At 42.5% G+C, this 21117-nt stretch overlaps 1 protein-coding gene across 1 annotated transcript in view; it reads left to right on the top strand.

Annotated features, from left to right (window-relative positions):
* PTPN9 (protein tyrosine phosphatase non-receptor type 9) overlaps positions 1 to 21117 on the top strand; it is a 105642-nt gene that overhangs the window by 34745 nt on the left and 49780 nt on the right. The window contains exons 2-4 of the mRNA XM_024232245.3: positions 16506 to 16649; positions 19462 to 19551; positions 20503 to 20627. Of these exons, the coding sequence (XP_024088013.1) occupies positions 16506 to 16649; positions 19462 to 19551; positions 20503 to 20627 (359 nt within the window). The remainder of the gene's footprint in view (positions 1 to 16505; positions 16650 to 19461; positions 19552 to 20502; positions 20628 to 21117) is intronic.

Genomic DNA, 21117 nt, shown 5'->3' with positions numbered 1-21117 from the left:
CTGCCATTTATTGGTTGAGTAACCTTGGACAGTTTGCTTCGGCTCCGTGAGCCTTTGATTTCTTTATGCGGTTAATAATACCTAGCTTGTCAGTGTTGAGTATGATGTAGTATGGTTCCTTCTTTGGTATATCTTAAATGCTTCACACATGGTTACTACTATTGTGATTTCTTGCAGGACCTTGCTTTTTGGTCTATGTGAACTGGGAGGGGCAAAATCTTGCTCTAGAAAAATGAAGGGCAGCCATAAAAAATGATGAGTTCATGTCCTTTGTAGGGACATGGATGAAGCTGGAAACCATCATTCTCGGCAAACTATCGCAAGGACAAAAAACCAAACACCGCATGTTCTCACTCATAGGTGGGAATTGAACAATGAGAACACATGGACACAGGAAGGGGAACATCACACACTGGGGACTGTTGTGGGGTGGGGAGACGGGGGAGGGATAGCATTAGGAGATATACCTAATGCTAAATGACGAGTTAATGGGTGCGGCACACCAACATGGCACATGTATACATATGTAACAAACCTGCACATTGTGCACATGTACCCTAAAACTTAAAGTATAATTTAAAAAAAGCCCCCCAAAAAAATGAAGGGATTGAATTGCCTTCTTTAATATGTGACTAATGCTGTCTTATGTGTGCAAAGGAACCATGAGCCAAGGGAGACAGAAATAGCATTTGAAAAGGAATAGAACATTTTCTGCTCATCAGGTATTGGAGACAAACTATTTCTGATCTGGGCTGTCACACTTGGCTGGTGGAGTGCTGATAAACCTTAGCCCTTCACTTCTGCTGGTAGGAAGTCATTAACACTGAGGAGCTTTTCATGTTTAACAGCTCAGTTAACTCTGGCCCCTCAGTGTTGCCTGAAGCTTTGGACTCATGGGAAACTTCACTTGGTCAACCTTGGTTTCCTGTTGATCCGTTCCCAGTGGGATATTAATCCTTTAATAGCAGTTAGCTTTTTTTCTTCTTGGGTTCTTACATAATGCTTGATGTGGTAGATGGAAGAGTCCCATGGTTTCAGAACCATCCCATTTGGTTTCATTAGGCAGATGGGTGTTAGGCCTTTCTTCATGGTTATTTGGCCTTACCCTTTCTGATGAGATTTGTAGGGCTTTGAGTTTGAAGTTCACATAGTCCCTTAACGGGTGAACAAGAAAGACTTTCTATCTTGCAACATGTGGATATCAGAATAAAGAGACCTGATAGTATGGGTTATCTTTTAAAGTAAGAAAATGTTTGTAAACTCACTGGGAAAGATTCTGTGCCACATGTAGTTTTAAGCAGTTGGTTCTGAGTTCCCAATATACATTTATCCAGATTGCTGGGAGTAGTCCTATTAATGATTTATATTTTATTTTATTTTGTTTTGTTTTATTTTATTTTATTTTATTTTTGAGATGGCATCTTGCTCTGTCACCAGGCTGGAGTGCAGTGGCACCATCTCGGCTCACTGCAACCTCTGCCTCCTAGGTTCAAGTGATTCTCCTGCCTCAGCCTCCGAGTAGCTGGGACTATAGGTGCACGCCACCACTCCCAGCTAATTTTTGTATTTTTAGCACAGACAGGGTTTCACCATGTGCCAGGATGGTCTCAATCTCGGGAGGCTGAGGCAGGAGAACTGCTTGAACCTGGGAGGTGGAGGTTGCAGTGAGCTGAGATCGCACTACTGCACTCCAACCTAGGTGACAGAGCAAGACTCCATCTCAAAAACAAAAAATAATAATAATAAAGGCCAGGTGCAGTGGCTCACGCCTGTAATCCCAGCACTTTGGGAGGCTGAGGCGGGCGGATCAGGAGGTCAGGAGATCAAGACCATCCTGGCTAACACGGTGAAACCCCGTCTCTACTAAAAATACAAAAAATTAGCCAGGCATGGTGGTGCGCACCTGTAGTTCCAGCTACTGGGGAGGCTGAGGCAGGAGAATGGTGTGAACCTGGGAGGCGGAGCTTGCAGTGAGCCGAGATCATGCCACTGCACTCCAGCCTGGGCGACAGAGCGAGACTCCATCTCAAAAAATAAATAAATAAATAAATAAATAAATAAATAAATAAATAATAAAATGAGGGCAGGTGTGGTGGATCATGCCTGTAATCCCAGCAGTTCAGTAGGCTAATGGGGGAAGATCACTGGAGGCCAGGAGTGCGACACCAGTCTCGGCTGGTGAGACCCTATCTCTACAAAAATTAAAAAAGTAGCCAGATGTGGTGGCACACACCTGTAGTTCCAGCTACTAGGGAGGCTGAGGCAGGAGAATCGTTTGAGCCCAGGACTTCAAGGTTACACTGAGCTATGATCATGCCACTGCACTCAAGCCTGGGCAAGAGCAAGATCCTGTCTCTTTTTTTTATTTTTTATTTTTTTATTTCTTGAGACAAGGTTTCACTGTTAACTCAGGCTGAAGTGCAGTGGTGTGATCACGGCTCACTGCAGCCTGGACCTCCTAGGCTCAAGTGATCCTCCTACCTCAGCCTCCCGAGTACCTGGGACTACAGGTGTGCACCACCACACCTGGCTAATTTTTAATTTTTTTTTTAGAGATGAGGTTTCCCTGTGTTGCCCAGGCTGGTCTCAAACTCCTGAGCTCAAGCGATCCTCCCACCTCAGCTTCCCAAAGTGCTAGGATTACGGGCGTGAGTCATCTCGTCCCACCTGGATCATCCTTTTTTTTGTTTTAAATAGAGACAGGATCTCACTATGTTATCCATGCTGGTCTCAAGGAATCCTCCCACCTCAGCCTCCCAAAGTGCTGGGTTTATGTGAGTCACCTCACTCAGCAGCCGCCTGGATCATTCTTGCAGCAGCTGAAAAGTACAAACAGGAAGGCAGCAGAAGTAGTGCTTCCAATCGGACCTGATTCACATTTTTCTTTCTTTCTTTTTTTTTTTTTTTTTTAAGAGACAGAGTCTTGCTCTGTCACCCAGGCTGGTGCGATCTCAGCTCACTGCAACCTCCACCTCCTGGGTTCAAGCGATTCTCCTGCTTCAGCCTCCTGAGTGGCTGGGATTACAGGCATGTGCCACCATGTCTGGCTAATTTTTGTATTTTTAGTAGAGACAGAGTTTCACCATGTTGGCCAGGCTGGTCTCGAATTCTTGAGATCCACCTGCCTTGGCTTCCCAAAGTGCTAGGATTACAGGCGTGAGCCAACATGCCCAGCCACACATTATTTTTAAAAAAGTATTTACAGTGCACTCAAACCTAGTTGACTCTACTCCCTTTTCTTTCATTGTGCCTATTTATTTGCTCTATCTTAATGGACTAAACTTTTGTAAAAGTCTATTTCACTTTTGTCTTTTATTTCTGATGCTTTCCTTCAAAAAGGCAGAGAAACTGAGGGGTATTTTATGTCTTTAAATTTTTTAATGATACCTTTATAGGTCTTAGCCATAAGGAATTCTATACTTCATACTTCCTAATAAATAAAACGTGACATATAATTTAGAAGTTCACACATTGAGGCCAGACGTGGTGGCTCTTGCCTATAATCGCAGCACTTTGGGAGGTCAGGGGGGTTGCTTGAGGCAGATTACTTGAGACCAGGAGTTCGAGACCAGCCTGGCCAACATGGTGAAACCGCGTCTCCACTAAAAATACAAAAGTTAGCCTGGCGTGGTGGTGCGCACCTGTAATCCCATCTACTCAGGAGGCTGAGGTAGAAGAATCACTTGAACCTGGGAGGCCAAGGTTGCAGTGAGTGGAGATCGCACCGCTGCACTCCAGCCTGGGTGACAGAGGGAGATTCTGTCTCAAAAAACAACAACAAAAAAGTTCACATATTCAAATGGGTGAACATTTCTACCTTCGTGGTCCTCCAATTAAATCTTCTCTACTAGGCCGGGCGCGGTGGCTCACACCTGTAATCCAGCACTTTGGGAGGCTGAGGCGGGTGGATCATGAGGCCAGGAGTTCGAGACCAGTCTGGCCAACATAGTGAAACCCCGTTTCTACTAAAAACACACACAAAAAGTAGGCAGGTATGCCTGTAATCCCAGCTTCTCGGGAGGTTGAGGCAGGAGAATCACTTGAACTTGGGAGGCGGAGGTTGCAGTGAGCCAAGATTGTGCCATTGCACTCCAGCCTGGGTGGCAGTGCGAGGCTCCATCTCAAAAAAAAAAAAATCTTCTAAATACCAACTTCCTTCAGAGAGAAGATAGTAAATGTAATTTGTTTACTAAAGATAAATCACTGGCCGGGCACAGTGGCTCACGCCTATAATCCCAGCATTTTGGGAGGCCAAGGCAGGCGGATCATGAGGTCAAGAGATCAAAACCATCCTGGCCAAGATGGTGAAACACCTGAGATTACAGGCGTGAGCCACCATGCCCGGCCAAAAAAAAATTTTTTAAGGTTGCTTATAGTTTATCTTCCAACGCTGTTTCCCAGTTCATTTTCCTTCTTTCTTTTTTTTTTTTTTTTTTAATTTTTTTAATAGAGACTGGGTCTTGCTTTGTTGCCTAGGCTGGTCTGGAACTCCTGGACTCAAGTGATCCTCCTGCCTCAGCCTCCCAAAGTGTTGGGGTTACAGGTGTGAAGCATTACACCCAGCCCCAGTTCATTTTCTCTCCCCAGAGGTGACCATTATTACCAGTTTTTTGTGTATCCTACAAATATTTATATGCATATCTAAATTCCTGTAATACTTTTTGCTTACTAATAGTCATTTGTTTCATATACTATATACTTAGATATGCACTGTGTGGTTTCTGAATTTTATTCTCTTCTTTAACATTCCTTTTTTTTTTTTTGAGACAGGGTCTGGCTGTGTCACCCAGGCTGGGGGCCGTGCAGTGGTGCAATTTCAGCTCACTGCAGCCTTTGCCTCCCGGGCTTAAGTGATCCTCCCACTTGTGGAACTATAGGCGTGTGCCATCATGCTGGACGAATTTTTGTATTTTTTGTAGAAACGGGGTTTTGTCACGTTGCTCAGGCTGGTCTCGAACTCCTGAGCTCAAGCAGTCCGCCCACTTCGGCCTCCCAGAGTGCTGGGATTATAGATTGGAGCCACCGCAGCTGGCTTAAAATTCCTGTCTTTATACATCAGGTTGTTACGCATCTTTTGGCTTCTGTTAGGTATGACCTTCAGTGCAATGTTGCATAGTGGTGGTGATAGCAGACCTGCTGGCCTTCCCATCTTTAATAGAAAAAAATTACAGGGCCTATGTGTGATGGATTTTACACAGTGCATTTTCAGCATCTGTTGAGAAGGTTATATACTTTTTTTCTTTTCCTGTTAACATAAAAATTGCTTTGATAGATCTCCTGATGTTAAACCAAGTCTTTACATTCCTCGAGAAGCCTGTAATGTGAGAGCTATCTTTACTGTGAAGTTTTGTGGTTTTTTTTTTTTTTTTTTGAGACAAAGTCTTGCTTTCTCTCCCAGGCTGGAGTGCAATGGCACAATCTTGGCTCACTGCAACCTCTGCCTCCCGGGTTCAAGTGATTCTCCTGCCTCAGCCTCCTAAGTAGCTGGGATTACAGGCAGGCACCACCACACACGGCTAATTTTTGTATTTTTAGAAGAGACAGGGTTTTGCTATGTTGGCCAGGCTGGTCTTGAACGCCTGACCTCAGGTGATCCGCCTGCCTTGGCCTCCCAAAGTGCTGGGATTACAGGTGTGAGCCACCGCGCCTGGCCTATTTTTTTTGAGATGGAGTCTCCCTCTGTCGCCCTGCTGGAGTGCAGTGGCACCATCTCGGCTCACTGCAACCTCCGCCTCCCGGGTTCAAGTGATTCTCCTGCCTCAGCCTCCCGAGTAACTGGGACTACAGGTGCACGCCACCTTGCCCAGCTAAGTTTTTTGTATTTTTAATGGAGGCGGGGTTTCACCGTGTTGGCCAGGATGGTCTCGATCTCTTAACCTCGTGGTCCGCCCACCTAAGCCTCCCAAAGTGCTGGGATTACAGGTGTGAGTAACCGAGCCTGGCCTATTTTTTTTTTTTTTAAGGAAGATATTTGACGATTCCTCTTGTTTTTGTTTAGATCTCCATTTATTTGATTTTCAGCAATCACTAGTTTTTTTTTTTTTTTTTTTTTGAGACGGAGTCTCACTGTGTCACCCAGGCTGGAGTGCAATGGCACGATCTCGGCACACTGCAACCTCGGCCTCCTGGATTCAAGCAATTCTCCTGCCTCAGCCTCCCGAGTAGTTGGGATTACAGGTGCCCACCACCATGCCCAGCTAAGTTTTGTATTTTTAGTAGAGACGGGGTTTTGCCATGTTGGTCAGGCTGGTCTTGAACTCCTGACCTCAGGTGATCCGCCTGCCTTGGCCTCCCAAAGTGCTGGGATTACAGATGTGAGCCACCATGCCTGGCCTGCAATCACTAGTATTTCTAAAAGAAAACTGTAAAAGTTCCTTTGTTCTTCATCTTCTGTCTGCCCTCTAAATGTTAATAATATTGAGACTTCAATAATTAATTCATTCATCATAGATATTTATTAAGTAAGTGCTTTGTGCCAGGCACAGTGCTAGGAACTAGGTGAATAAAATAGATATGATCCCTGTCTTCAGGGAACTTACCTCCCTGTTGCTAGATTTTTTTTCCTTTCAGTCTGACTTCCCCACTGCTTATAGTTATTTTTTTGAGGTGGGAGAGGGGAACCAAACTCATCATCTCATCTCTTTGCTTAAAGATCTCTATTGAATCTTTTATGTTTATAGGATCATGTCTAGAATTTGAAGTGCAGCATACAAGGGCCTTCCCAGTCTGGTTCAGCCCCCCTGTTCACACATCTCCCACCATTCTCCCTCATACACATTGGACACACTAGCTATATGATATCCCCAATAAGCCCTGTTCTTTCATGACCCTGATTTGAAACATTTTGTTTTCTCTGACTAGAATACTTTTCTCTGCCTGACAGATTCCTACTCATCCTTCAAGGCACTCCTAAAAAAATTTTTTTATATCCATAGAGAGAGTTTGAATCCCATAGCATTCTGTTCATAGAACCTTCCTAGAATTTATTACATTATGTGGTAAAGACCTATTTATACATCTGTCTCCATAGTTAAATGATTGTAAACTGCTTGGAATAGGGTCTTTATGTCTTTATGTTGTGTCTTCTCACTTGATCTTAACGAAAGGCCAAGAAGCAATCTATGTTTTGTGTTCTCAACAACTACTGTACTGATTAGCACAGAATGGGCCCTCAGCAAATATTTGTTGTGAATGTTTGACTAATCCTTTCTTCTCCCCTTCCCTTAAATTTTTCTTTAAATGTGTGTGTGCGCGGATTATGACTGGCCTTTTACTTTTCTGCAAATTTTTGTTATTACATTGTTTTATAATACGGTAAAATCAGAAAATATACTTAAAACTTTTCCCAAATGCAGTAAGAGCCTATTTAAGAAAGCATTATCTATTTTTAAATCACATTTTAAGAAAAGGCAGTGTTTTCCTGAGAAGTGGAAAATATTTGAGATAAACCAGTAAATATTAAAGGGACTGGATTTGTTTCCTTTTTTGGTACATTAACAAAGTGCTTATGGAAAAATTGTAGTTTTAGTTTGGAAATTCATCAAACCTCTTGCTGCCTTATAGCAAACCAGTGTGTCTTTGCTCAGAGTCTGTCTCCTAGCAGATTAATATGGGCTGAAGGGATCAATAGATATAAAAAGGCAGTAATTCATAATGAAGGAGAGAGGGGGGAAACAGGCATGAGAGGAAGGTAGTTCATTAATGCATCCATCACTGAAATAATGGAGAAATGGCATATTTGTTGAAATAACAGAAGTATCTTCAAATTTGGTAAAAGCCAGACATTGCATCTTATCTTGAATCACTTTCCTTATTTAGGTCTTCATTGCAGGATGACTGACTGCATTTTTTCATGGTGTTTGTTCTGCACAACACCTGTTATCAACACCTCTTTCTTTATTGTATTGAGACCTCTCCATAGTTTGCGCTGTTAAAAGGAGCTTGTGCCTAGGATGGTATTGTTAATCTCTGGAGCTGCCAGAGTAGTCTGAAAGTAGGGACAAAAAGATGGGAACTGAAGTCTAAATACTTCTGGCCTCAGCTTTTTCTTTATAGCCACAGAGCCTTGAATAAGGAAGAATTGGTCCTTTAAAAAGTGTTTTCAGTTGAGGCCAGGCGCGGTGGCTCACGCCTGTAATCCCAGCACTTTGGGAGGCCGAGGTGGGTGGATCACGAGGTCAAGAGATCGAAACCATCCTGGCCAACATAGTGAAACCCCGTCTCTACTAAAAATACAAAAAAATAGCCGGGTGTGGTGGCGGGCGCCTGTAGTCCCAGCTACTCAGGAGGCTGAGGCAGGAGAATGGCGTGAACCCAGGAGGCGGAGCTTGCAGTGAGCCGAGATCAGGCCACTGCCCTCCAGCCTGGGCAACAGAGTGAGACTCTGTCTCAAAAAAAAAAAAAAAAAAAAAAAAAAAAATGGGCCGGGTGCAGTGGCTCATGCCTGTAATCCCAGCACTTTGGGAGGCCAAGGTGGGCGGATCACAAGGTCAAGAGATCAAGACCATCCTGGCCAACATGGTGAAACCCCGTCTCTATTAAAAAGTACAAAAATTAGTTGGGCGTAGTGGTGCACGCCTGTAATCCCAGCTACTTGGGAGGCTGAGGCAGGAGAATCGCTTGAACCCGGGAGGCAGAGGTTGCAGTAAGCTGGGATTGTGCCGCTGCACTCCAGCAGGGCGACAGAGCGAGACTCCATCTGAAAAAAAAAAAAAAAAAGTTTTCAGTTGAATGTTTATTTCTTTTGTTTTTCTTTCTTTCTTGTCGCCCAGGCTGGAGTACATGACATGATCTTGGCTTACTGCAGCCTCTGCCTCCTGGGTTCAAGCTATTCTCCCTCATCAGCCTCCTGAATAGCTGGGATTACAGGCGCAAGCCAGCACACCTGGTTAATTTTTGTTTTTTTAGTAGAGACGAGGTTTCACCCTGTTGGTCAGGCTGGTCTCAAACTTCTGACCTCAGGTGATCCACCTGCTTCGGCCTCCCAAGGTGCTGGGATTATAGGCGTGAACCACTGCACCTGGCCTTTTTTTTTTTTTTTTTTTTTTTGAGATAGAGTCTCACTCAGTCACCTAGGCTGGAGTGCAATGGTATGATCTTGGCCCTCTGCAGCCTTGGCCTCCTAGGCTCAAGCAATCCTCCCACCTCAGCCCCCCAAGTAGCTGGGACCACATGCATGTGCCACCATGCACGGCTAATTTTTAAATTTTTTTGTAGAGATGGGGTCTCACCATGTTGCCCAGGCTGGTCTCTAACTCCTGGGCTCAAGCAGTCTTCCCACCTTGGCCTTCCAAAGTGCTGGGATTATGGACGTGAGCCACCACTCCCAGCCTGAACACATCTTTCTAGTTTAAATGTATGGTTTTGTATAAAATGGATTAGAGGGATTGCATTGATACAGGCTAAAGGGAAGCAACAGAGGTCATATGATTCTAAGAAACTCTATCTCTGTTGAAAGAAGTTTTAGTGTGAAATGACCAGAGTAAAGAAAAAAGAGAATGAACATTCATCCATTCAGAGACTACCAAGTGCTAGGTATGGTAGTGGGTGCTCTTCCATCCATTTCTCATTCAAGGTGAGGAAATTGTGGCTCAGAGAGGTTAAATGACTTGCCCAAATAACACACAGTAGTGAATAAGAAGATGGATTGGTTCTTTACAATCCCCAGAACCACACTAAACTTTCTTCTTTGTTGCTAGGTAACTGACATTTCAGGAGACAGAAGTTTTTTGTTTATTTCAAGAGCAGGTTTCTTATAGGTCTGGCTCTTCACTCTCTCCTAGGTTGTCTTGGGATATAGGATTTAAGGTACTACTTGTGGAACTGAGAGTGCCAGCACATTATTCTTGACCTCTTGAGTGGCTAGTTCCTTGCTCAAAGCTCATCTCAAAATTATAGCTGCTCTTGGGAGTTTGATGTAACATGGAGGCTATGTTGTTGGTTTTATTCTCTCTGATACCATTATTTCAACACTAATGAATTGTGTCCAGGGCGTACCCTGCTTAATTGACAGCTTTCTCAGCTGTTTTATAGCAGGTTCTCTAGTATCTTTATCTTCATGGCCATAGTCAAGAAACTTGTTTTTATTTATTTAAACGTGGTTGTGGGAGAAGTAGATAATTATAGTATGCTTTTTGACTATGCAGGAACAAATCTTACCCTTGAGGCCAGGCACGGTGGCTCATGCCTGTAATTCCAGCACTTTGGGAGGCTGAGGCAGGCAGATTGCTTGAGCCCAGGAGTTCGAGATCAGCCTGGGCTACATGATGAAACCCCATCTGTACTAAAAAATGCAAAAATTAGCCAGGCGTGGTGACACATGCATGTAGTCTCAGCTACTTGGGAGGCTGAGGCAGGAGGATCAATTGAGCCCAGGAGGTCGAGGCTGCAGTGAGCCATGATCGCTCCACTCCATCCTCGGTGACAGAGCAACACCCTGTATCAAAAAAGCAAAACAAAACAAATCTTACCCTTACTTGAAAAACTGGTTAAGGAGGGTTGTAAGTGGTAATGTTAGTTTCTCCATATATCAATTCAGACCTTATTCCAAAGGAAGACCAGAGCTGTTTGAACTCCAGCTCTTCCTTAGCTGCCAGGTGTTAACAACTTGTGTTTCATAAGCATAGATAGATTCAAACCATTGTCCTGGAGTTAAAATATTTTCTAAGCTGTGACTCATCTTTTGGCCCATTCTTTCTTTCACTAGGAAATACACTGAATTTTAATTTCGAGAATTTCAATTATCCCTTCTGAAGACTGTGTTGCTCATTAAAGTTGCTGGGACTTGTTTTTCTGGTAACCAGCAGAGCTACAAATTAGTTTGTACTCAGTGGTCATGTTAAACCTATGTGTAAACAGAGGGAGAAATCTGATTAACTGTCTAAAGGAAGGTTGTTGAAGATGAGACCATTCTTTCTGACTCCTTTTAGAGGTTCATCTCTTCCACCAGAGGGATGGGTGCACAGGAGGGTGAATCTGAGGCTGAACAGAGCAGGTGCTATGCGTGTGTATTTGTATCTGTAAATATCACATCACTGTTTACAGTACACTGGACTCTACATGCAAGGCCTGGTCAGGCCAAACCAGGAGGAATTGTTCCTGTGCTTAAAGCCAAGAATAACATCCTGACCAGCAGGGGGACAGAGGTCAGCTCAAGGCAACAGCTCTTGGGAGCTACAGAACATGAAGAACCTTGGAAGAACTGAGCTTAATAAAAAGGAAGGCAAGATATACTTTGAAGGAAGTGTGTGAAACCTGCATGCCTTTCTCTTATTAGGACATGGTTTATTTATGAAAAATGAAAAGTTATCTTTTTTTTTTTGAGACAGAGTCTTGCACTGTCTCCTGGGCTGGAATGCAGTGGCACGATCTTGGATCACTGCAACCTCTGCCTCCTGGGTTCAAGTGATTCTCCTGCCTCAGCCTCCCAAGTAGCTGGGATTACAGGCACCTGCCACCACACCCTGTTAATTTTTTGTATTTTTAGTAGAGACAGGGTTTCACTATGTTGGCCAGGCTGGTCTCGAACTCCTGACCTCGTTATCTGCCCACCTTGGCTTCCCAAAGTGCTGGGATTACAGGGGCGAGCCACTGTGCCCAGCCAAAAAATGAAAATTTATCTTAACAGATGGATATGTGATGAGTTCAAATCACCTCTTGGTCATTTAGATTTTCCACTTCTACTTATACATTGATTTATCCAGTGATTATTTTATATTAGAAATTATATACCCAGCTAAGTAGCAGGAAAAATATGTTCTATTATTCTGGTGTTTTATTCTATAAGCAACATCAGAGAGGCCCACTAGAGAACTGGATTTAAAGGATAATAGGTTAATTAAAAAACAGGTACCATGTCTCGGCCGGGGGTGGTGGCTCACACCTGTAATCCCAGCACTTTGGGAGGCCGAGGCAGGTGGGTCACGAGGTGAGGCGATCGAGACCATCCCAGCTAACACGCTGAAACCCCGTCTCTATTAAAAATACAAAAAAATTAGCCGGGTGTGGTGGCGGGAGGCTGAGGCAGGAGAATGGCATGAACCCGGGAGGTGGAGCTTGCCGTGAGCCAAGATTGCGCCACTGCACTCCAGCCTGGGCAACAGAGCGAGATTCTGTCTCAAAACAAAAAAAAAAAAAAGCAGAAAAAACAAAAAAACAAAACCAGGTACCATGTCTCCTGGAGAATTTACTGACTGGCTAGAGTTTTATTTCTGGCATCTTTCTGTGCTCACTTCTTTTTCCTTCCATCTTTCCTCATTTTGATGCTGGCCACTCACTCCACAGAGGCAACTCAAACTATTTTCTGAAGGAGCATTCTAAGTTTGTCCTGTTGTCTTCTCTGGGACTCATTTCTCTGGTGTGGCTTCAGCTGGTTCCAGGCCAAAATGATCTTCTGAAAGCTTTTCTTCATGGTCTTTATTTCTTGGCTCTTTTCATGCACTTTGCCTGATTGGTTTTGCTGGTTCTTTCCTTCTCCAATGGTGTAAGCTATGTTGCCTTAATTGTAAGGCTCTAAAGCTCAGGTGCAGCCTCACGCCGTTTAGACTTTCCTCGGGTTTATAAAGTACTTTTGTCCTTTCCTAGAAATTGGGGGATGAATCAGATGCTCTGTTATGAGGTATTGCTGACTCTCCTGGGATTTTAGTTTGCCAGTTGTTTAAATAGTGTGTAGCAATTTGGATTGTATTTGTAAGGTAGGACTTGTTGCCAAGACTCTGAAGTAGGTCATTGCTATTATGCTTTTTCTCTTTATTTTTCTTTTATATATATATATAATATATAATATTATATATAATATATAATATATAATATATAATATATAATATATAATATTATATATAATATTATATATTATATATAATATATAATATTATATATAATATTATATATTATATATAATATATAATATTATATATAATATAATATAATATATTATATATAATATATAATATTATATATAATATATATATTATTATATATTATATACAATATATGTTATATATTATGTTATATATTATATATAATATATGTTATATATTATGTTATATATCATATAGTATATGTTATATATTATATTATATATTATATAGTATATGTTATATATTATTATAATTATATATAATAAATATTATATATAATTATATATAATATAATAAATATTATATATAATTATATATAATAAATATATATACTATGTTATAATATAATTATATAATTATTATATAATAACATATATTTATTATATATTATATGTTATATATTATATATTATATATTAATATATGATATATTATATATAACATATATTAATTTATATATAATTAAATTAATGTATAACATATATAATTATATATTATATATGTTATATATTATTATAATATATAATATGTAATATATATGTATAATAGAGACAGGATCTCACTATGTTGGCCAGGCTGATCTTGAATTGGCCTCAAGTGATCTTCCTGCCTTGGCCTCCCAAAGTGCTAGGATTACAGGCATGAGCCACTGTGCCCAGCCCTCCCTTTCTTTTTCTTTCTTTCTTTTTTTTTTTTTTTTGAGATGGAGTCTCTCTCTGTCGCTCGGGCTGGAGTGCAGTGGTGCGATCTTGGCTTACTACAACCCTGCCTCCTGGTTCAAGCGATTCTTCTGCCTCAGCCTCCTGACTAGCCGGGAGTACAGGCGCATGCCACCCTGCCCAGCTAATTTTTGTATTTTTAGTAGAGACGGGGTTTCACCATATTGGCCAGGCTGGTCTCGAACTCCTCACCTCGTGATCTGCCCTCCTTGGCCTCCCAAAGTGCTGGGATTACAGGCATAAGCCAACACGTCCAGCCATTTTTTTTTTTTTCTTTGAAACAGAGTCTTACTCTGTCACCCAGGCTGGAGTGCAATGGCGCGATCTTGGCTCACTGCAACCTCCACATCCTGGGTTCAAGCAATTTTCCTGCCTTAGCCTCCTGAGTAGCTGGGATTACAGACATATGCCACCAAGCCTGGCTGCTTTTTGTATTTTTAATAGAGACAGGGTTTCACCATGTTGGCCAGGCTGGTCTCGAACTCCTGACCTCAAATGATCCACCCGCCTTGGCTTCCCAAAGTGCTGGGATTATAGTTGTGAGCCACCGTGCCCAGTCCTCCCTTTATTTTTCAATTGAAAAATTAGCAAAGACAGAATTACCTTGTCCATGGTCACATGGTAAGCTAGTTTTATACCTTTCGAAGCAAACCTCATTTTTTTATTCGTTATACCTTTCAGTGCAAGTATTAGCTTAACAAATAACAGGTGCTTATTAAATATGAATAAATAAGTCATAACTGTGGGTTGATTGGGAATAGAGGTATGGTTAAAATTCAGAATTCTCATCAGGTTCATCATATTGTAGACAAACAGCTGAGAAAAGTTTCTGGATGGAAGAGACAGAATAGCCATGCATGAAGCTTTTAGTAGTGTAGAATGCCTACAAAAAAATTATTCCTGGCTGGGTGTGGTGGCTCACACCTGTAATCCCAGCACTTTGGGAGGCCAAGGCGGACGGATCATGAGGTCAGGAGTTGGAGACCAGCCTGGCCAACATGGTGAGACTTTGTCTCTACTAAAAATACAAAAATTAGCTGGGCGTGTAGTCCCAACTACTCGGGAGGCTGAGGCAGAAGAATCACTTGAACCCTGGAGGCAGAGGTTGCAGTGAGCCAAGATTGCACCACTGCACTCCAGCCTGGGTGACAGAGTGAGACTGTCTAAAAAAAAAAAAAAAAAAAAAAAAAAATTCCAATTTAGCTCACAGATGCAATCCCAGCACTTTGGGAACGCGAGATGGAATGATCACTTGAGCACTGGAGTTCAAGACCAGCCTGGCCAACAAAGGGAGTCCTCGTCTCTACAGAAAATCAAAAAAATTACCTAGGCATGGTGGTGTGCACTTGTAGTCACAGCTGCTCGGAAGGCAGGGACGGTAGGATCCCTTGAGCCCAGGAGTTTGAGGCTGCAATGAGCAGTGATTGTGCCACTGCACTCCAGTCTGCTGAGTGACAGAGTGAGACCTTGTCTCAAAAAAAAAAAAAAAAAAAAAAAGTGCTGAGGGCAGTGGCTCATGCCTGTAATCCCAGCACTTTGAGAGGGATCATGAGAGGATCGCTTGAGCCCCGGAGTTTGAGACCAATCCTGGGCTATGTAGTGAGACCTTGTCTCTACTAAAAATAACAAAGAAAAAAATTACTGGGTGTGGTGACATATGCCATGCCTCTAGTCCCAGCTACTCGAGAGGCTGAGGCTGGAGGATTGTTTGAGCCCAGGAGGTCGAAGCTGCAGTGAGCCAAGATTGTGCCACTACATTCCAGCCTGGGTCACAGAGTGAGACCCTGTCTCAAAAAGAGAAAAAAAAAAATCCCAATTTAAATCATTCTAAAATGAAGAAACAGAAAAGTAGTTTGTCTAAAAAGGAAATTGGTTATAATGTAAGGAGAAATAGGATGAGAGTGCATAAAAGAACATGAATTAGTTGAGAGATACAAATAGTTCTGGAAGCAGGCATCTTGCCAGCCTGGGTCAGACAGTAAAAATGAAAAATTTCCTCCCCTTTCCAAAACCGCTATCCAGAGGGGCTCTTACTGACCCTGGATACTAGTATCCAGTTTTGGGGTTGCCATGCAAAGCATGAAGAGGTCCAGTGGGGTCAGTTAGCACAAAGAATAGCTGCTCTTTTGATTTGTTAAGTTCTTCTTAATAATTTTACTGGTCTCAAATTCCAAAGCCAAAACCATTTTCTGATTCTTTTGCTGTGTCCAGTTGGCTTGTGGGACCAAAGCAGCAGCTGAGACTGCTATACTACACTGCATTAGGCAATAATCCTTCGGAAGGCCTGGCCACTTTTCTTTTTGTTTTCTTTTTCTTTCTTTCTTTCTTTTTTTTTTTTTTTGAGACAGTTTCGCTCTTGTTGCCCAGGCTGGAGTGCAATGGCGTGATCTCAGCTCACTGCAACCTCTGCCTCTTGGGTTTAAGCAATTCTCCTACCTCAGCCTCCCAAATAGCTGAGATTACAGGTGTGCGCCACCACATCCAGCTAGTTTTGTATTTTTAGTAGAGATGGATGGAGTTTCACCACGTTGGTTAGGCTAGTCTTGAACTCCTGACCTCAAGTGATCCTCCCGCCTCCACCTCCCAAAGTGTGGCCTCCCAAGTTTTTTTTATTTTTTTATTTTTTGCTTTGGGACTAGTAATTTGCATCTCATTCAGGATCTCTCTTCTCCCCCCTCATTTTTTCATGCATACTTGCACTAAGTCCTGTTTTCTGAACCTAGATCTGGCTTCTGGCCTCATTGAATTATACAAATTTTAACTATGTCTGGTTTCAGACCTGTTTCTACCTTTTTGTTTTTGTTTCCTTGCTCCCTGTAGCAAACTGGGTTCAGACTTGCTTAGGGAAGGGATGATAGTTTTTACTTGTTTTTTGACTCCATAAATATGCTCTCTTCTTACTAATTATTCTTTCTTTCTTTGTCAAACAGGCTACCAAGCAGTTTCTCGAAGAGATTAACAAGTGGACAGTTCAGTACAATGTTTCCCCGCTGTCTTGGAATGTGGCTGTCAAGTTCCTCATGGCAAGGAAGTTTGATGTGCTCCGTGCCATAGAATTGTTCCACTCCTACAGAGTATGTGGCTCAGGGGTGGACCAGACCTGTGGCAGTTGGGCTAAGTGTTGCTGTTGTCCCTCTCATGCTCGACACACACATCGGTTCTCTAAGTGTTCCTCCCCACTTTCATAAAAAATGGATCCATATCCAGGAGCCCTTGTGAGAGCTGAAGCTGGGCAAGGCAGCTACTGGAAGGCAGTACTTTTGTACCTAAGTTTTGATCGTAGACCAGGATGCCACATCTAATGATTGAGACGGAGGAAGTAGCCTGACAGCATCCTGGTGACAGGATAGGGGTTCACCCTTCCTAGAATTTTAATCCTAGCTCGTTTCATTGGCCTCTGGCCACATGAAAATCTTGGTTTTCAGGATGTCTAAGGCTTTTAGAAACTTGCCATTCAGATGAATGATGAGCTTAGTGGGCAGTTCAGGAAGGGAAGTTTTAACACTGGAAAAGAAGAGCAACTGTGTATTAGCTAGTTCCATTATCTTAAAGTATCTTTATGCAAATGTAGCGGCATTAGGATTTTACTTTGTTTTGATTTTTGTTTTTTGAGGGGGCACAGACTTTAGTTTTGTGCTTCTGTTTGCTTTCTCAGTTAGTAGCGTCTTTGATAAAACATTATACAGCATGTTACTTTGGGGTCAGAATCCTTCTAAAGAAATACAAAATCTCCCTTAAAAAAAAAAAAATTGGGATAACAAGCACTAGGATTAGCTTAACTGAAGTTTGGTTACATCTATCTTGTGGACCAGCTTATTCAATATTCATTCATTTACTCAACAGATACTTATTTTATACTTACTGTGTTCCAGGTGCAGAGATTACTATTTAGAGAGAGAGACTAGGGCTGGGCGCAGTGGCTCATGCCTGTAATCCCAGCACTTTGGGAGGCCAAGGCAGGTGGATCACTTGAGGTCAGGAGTTTGAGACCAGCCTGAACAAAATGGCAAAACCGCATCTCTACTAAAACTACAAAAATTAGCTGGGTGTAGTGGCACCAGTATTCCCAGCTACTCTGGAGGCTGAGGAGGGAGAATCACTTGAACCAAGGAGGTGGAGGTTGCAGTGAGCTGAGATCACACCATTGCATTCCAGTCTGGGCAACAGAATGAGACTGTTTAAAAAAAAAAAAAAGAAAGAATAAACAAAGAGTTGTAGAAATGTTATGATAAGGCAGCACTGGATTCTGTGGAAGCACTTTTTTTTTTGAGACAGAGTCTTGCTGTGTCTCCCAGACTGAAGTGAAGTGGCATGATCTCAGCTCACTGCAGATCTCTGCTTCCTGAGCTCAAGTGATCCTCCCACCTCACCTTAGCCTCCCGAGTAGCTGGGACCACAGGCACGCGCCACCACGCCTGGCTAATTTTTTGTATTTTTTGTAGAGACGGGGTTTTGCTATGTTGCCCAGGGTGGTCTCGAACTCCTGAGCTCAAGTGACCCACCCACCTCGGCCTCCCAAAGTACTGGGATTACAGGCGTGAGCCACCGTGCCCAGCCTAAGAGGTTTAAAACAAGCAGTTGATGAAATAAGACAAACCAAGATAATATTTTTTTGTTATCGGTATATAAAGGTAGAGAATGTCTCCGGAAAAAGGAAATGTAGGTGGTCAACCTTGTCATTTAAGAGGAGAACTGCAGAGGCTGGGCGCGGTGGCTCATGCCTATAATCCCAGCACTTTGGGAGGCTGAGGCGGGTGGATTGCTTCAGCCCAGGAGTTCGAGACCAGCCTGGGCAACATGGCAAAACCCCATCTCTACTAAAAACACAAAAATTAGCTAGGCGTGGTGGCATGTGCCTGTAATCCCAGCTACTCAGGAGGCTGAGGCAAGAGAATCTCTTAGAAGTGGAGGTTGCAGTGAGCCAAGATCATGCCACTGCACTCCAGCCTCAGCAACAGTGTGAGACTCGGTCTCAGTTAAATAAAAAAAAAGAATCTGGCCATCAGGGTGAGGAAAATGAAGTCATGGTAGCTGCTGTTGGAGACAATATCAGGTGGAGAGAAGGCTCCTATTTAAACATAGGAGAGGCCTAAACCTAGAAAATATGTGAGGATGTATGCATCCAGACATTTTTGAGGTCCATATTTTAGTGTCCTGGTACCATGTCAGTGCTGCTGCGTGTTTAAGAACCTTGATCCTGCACCTCAATGTAACATACTGGTTACTCTTCAGGGTTAGAGTTCTTACTGAGTCAGAGAAAAATACCCTACCTGAGGGGCTGATAAAGTAGCTTTGGACAGGAATTCTGAAAATGCTTGACTGGCTTGGAGGCAGGTTACAAAGAAATTCATAATTCATTTAGTTGACTTCATTATTCATTTAGCTGCTTTTTTTTTTTTTTTTTTTTGAGACAGAGTCTCATTCTGTCGCTCAGGCTGGAGTGCAGTGGTGCTGTCTTGGCTCACTGCAACCTCCACCTTCTGGGTTCAAGCGATTCTCCTGCCTCAGCCTCCTGAGTAGCTGGGATTATGGGCGCGCACCACCATGCCAGGCTAATTTTTGTATTTTTAGCTGAGACAAGGTTTCACCATGTTGGCCAGGCTGGTCTTGAACTCCTGACCTCAGGTGACCTGCCCGCCTCAGCCTCTCAAAGTGGTGGGATTACAGGCGTGGGCCACTGCGCCCGGCCCATTTAATTGAATTCTAATTCAACTAAATGAAGTAGAATTGGTTATGAAATTAGTTATAAAATTTATTTAGTTATGAAATTTATAATTCATTCATTCATTGATAACCACCTTATCCCTGAGATTTGGTGGTTACATGGTGCTGTCCTGGATATACAGTATTTTCATATTAATACATTTTGCTGTGCTTCCTTTTTAGGAAACTCGAAGGAAGGAAGGCATTGTAAAGCTGAAACCTCATGAGGAACCTCTTCGTTCTGAGATCCTCAGTGGAAAATTCACCATCTTAGTGAGTGTTTAGGGACCTATCTCATAGGGCCTTATTACTTCCTTTTTTAACTGGTGTCCTGTTTGGACTTTTTTTTTTTTTAATTTTATTATTATTATACTTTAAGTTTTAGGGTACATGTGCACAACGTGCAGGTTTGTTACATATGTATACACGTGCCTTGTTGGTGTGCTGCACCCATTAACTCGTCATTTAGCATTAGGTATATCTCCTAATGCTATCTCTCCCCCATCCCCCTGTTTGGACTTTGTTCCTATATACCTTATCCTGAATCTAGAGAGTCTCCACAGTTAGGAGCAGATGTGAAACAGCCATGCAGTTTGGTATAAAATTATTTTAGTAACAATTGAATTACTAATAGTTTCTAGTAATTAGAGTTACTAATGATAATTGAATAATTGAATTATAGAAAATCAGTTGTACAGTAGACTTAGAAAAGTTTCTTCAGTTGGTCCATTAAGGTTAGTCATGGTCTTTGGGAGAGGTATGCAATGTGTCAGACACCCATGCTTCCATATTTAACACAAGCTCTCCACTTAGTTGAGACCTCAGCCTTTCAAGTAAACATACAATGGCACTTTTAAGGCAGAGGGTGGAAATCATGGTCCTGTTCCCTGGTTCTCTCCTGCTGCTTGTTTCTTTTGCCATTCTGCCAGGGAAGTTAGCTAGGAAGCCAGTGCACAGCCATCCTTTGATCTGTCTGTAGTTGAAGAGCAAAGAGAATGTGTTTTTTTTTTCTTACCACAGAAATATGGTCTAGGGAGTCCTGAGAGAATCAGGCAAGGGATGATATTAACATTCTTCCCTTTGGAGAGCAATTGGTGAAGTCAGGGAATTATTGTTAGCATCTGTTTTCTACATGTATCAAACCCTTATCCAGTATATAAGTCTTAGTAATTGCTGTGATTTTCTATTTGATTTTTTTAATGTTTCTTGTTTTATTTGCTTTAGAATGTTCGGGACCCAACAGGAGCCTCCATTGCCCTCTTTACTGCCAGGTTGCATCATCCCCACAAGTCAGTCCAACATGTGGTACTTCAGGCTCTGTTTTACTTGCTAGACAGAGCTGTGGATAGGTAAGCATTGAGATTATTTTTTAGGTATTCTACATGCAGGTAGGAAAGTGACAGTTTTTTACTTGATTAAATTCAGCAGTGCCTTCACCATTCTCCTAGGATGTGCCCTGGGCAATGCTATGAATAGAAAACAATCCATGTCCTTTAGGACTCGGCATGTTTGCAAGCACTGTCAAGATGGTGGGCATTCTCTTTACCACCTTGGCTCTATGTCAGGAAAACAGAAGCTGAGAAAGTCAATTATTGGCAATCTTCAGTGTATGGAAAACTACTTATTGGAAAAGAATGAGGGGGAGATGACCTGTGCTGGTTCTTTTTGCTCATATCAGAACCTCTAGGGCCTCAGTTTCTTTGTCTGCATAACAGGAATAATGCCATTTAGTTCAGAGGATTTTGAGACTCAACATTCAGGGGAGGGCTGGGTGCAGTGGCTCACACCTGTAATCCCAGCACTTTGGGAGGCTGAAGCAGGTGGATTGCTTGAGGCCAG

This window comes from Pongo abelii, chromosome 16 (assembly GCF_028885655.2).
Source record: "Pongo abelii isolate AG06213 chromosome 16, NHGRI_mPonAbe1-v2.0_pri, whole genome shotgun sequence".
Lineage (NCBI taxonomy): Eukaryota > Metazoa > Chordata > Mammalia > Primates > Hominidae > Pongo > Pongo abelii.
This window is presented reverse-complemented; position numbering and strand designations above follow the sequence as displayed.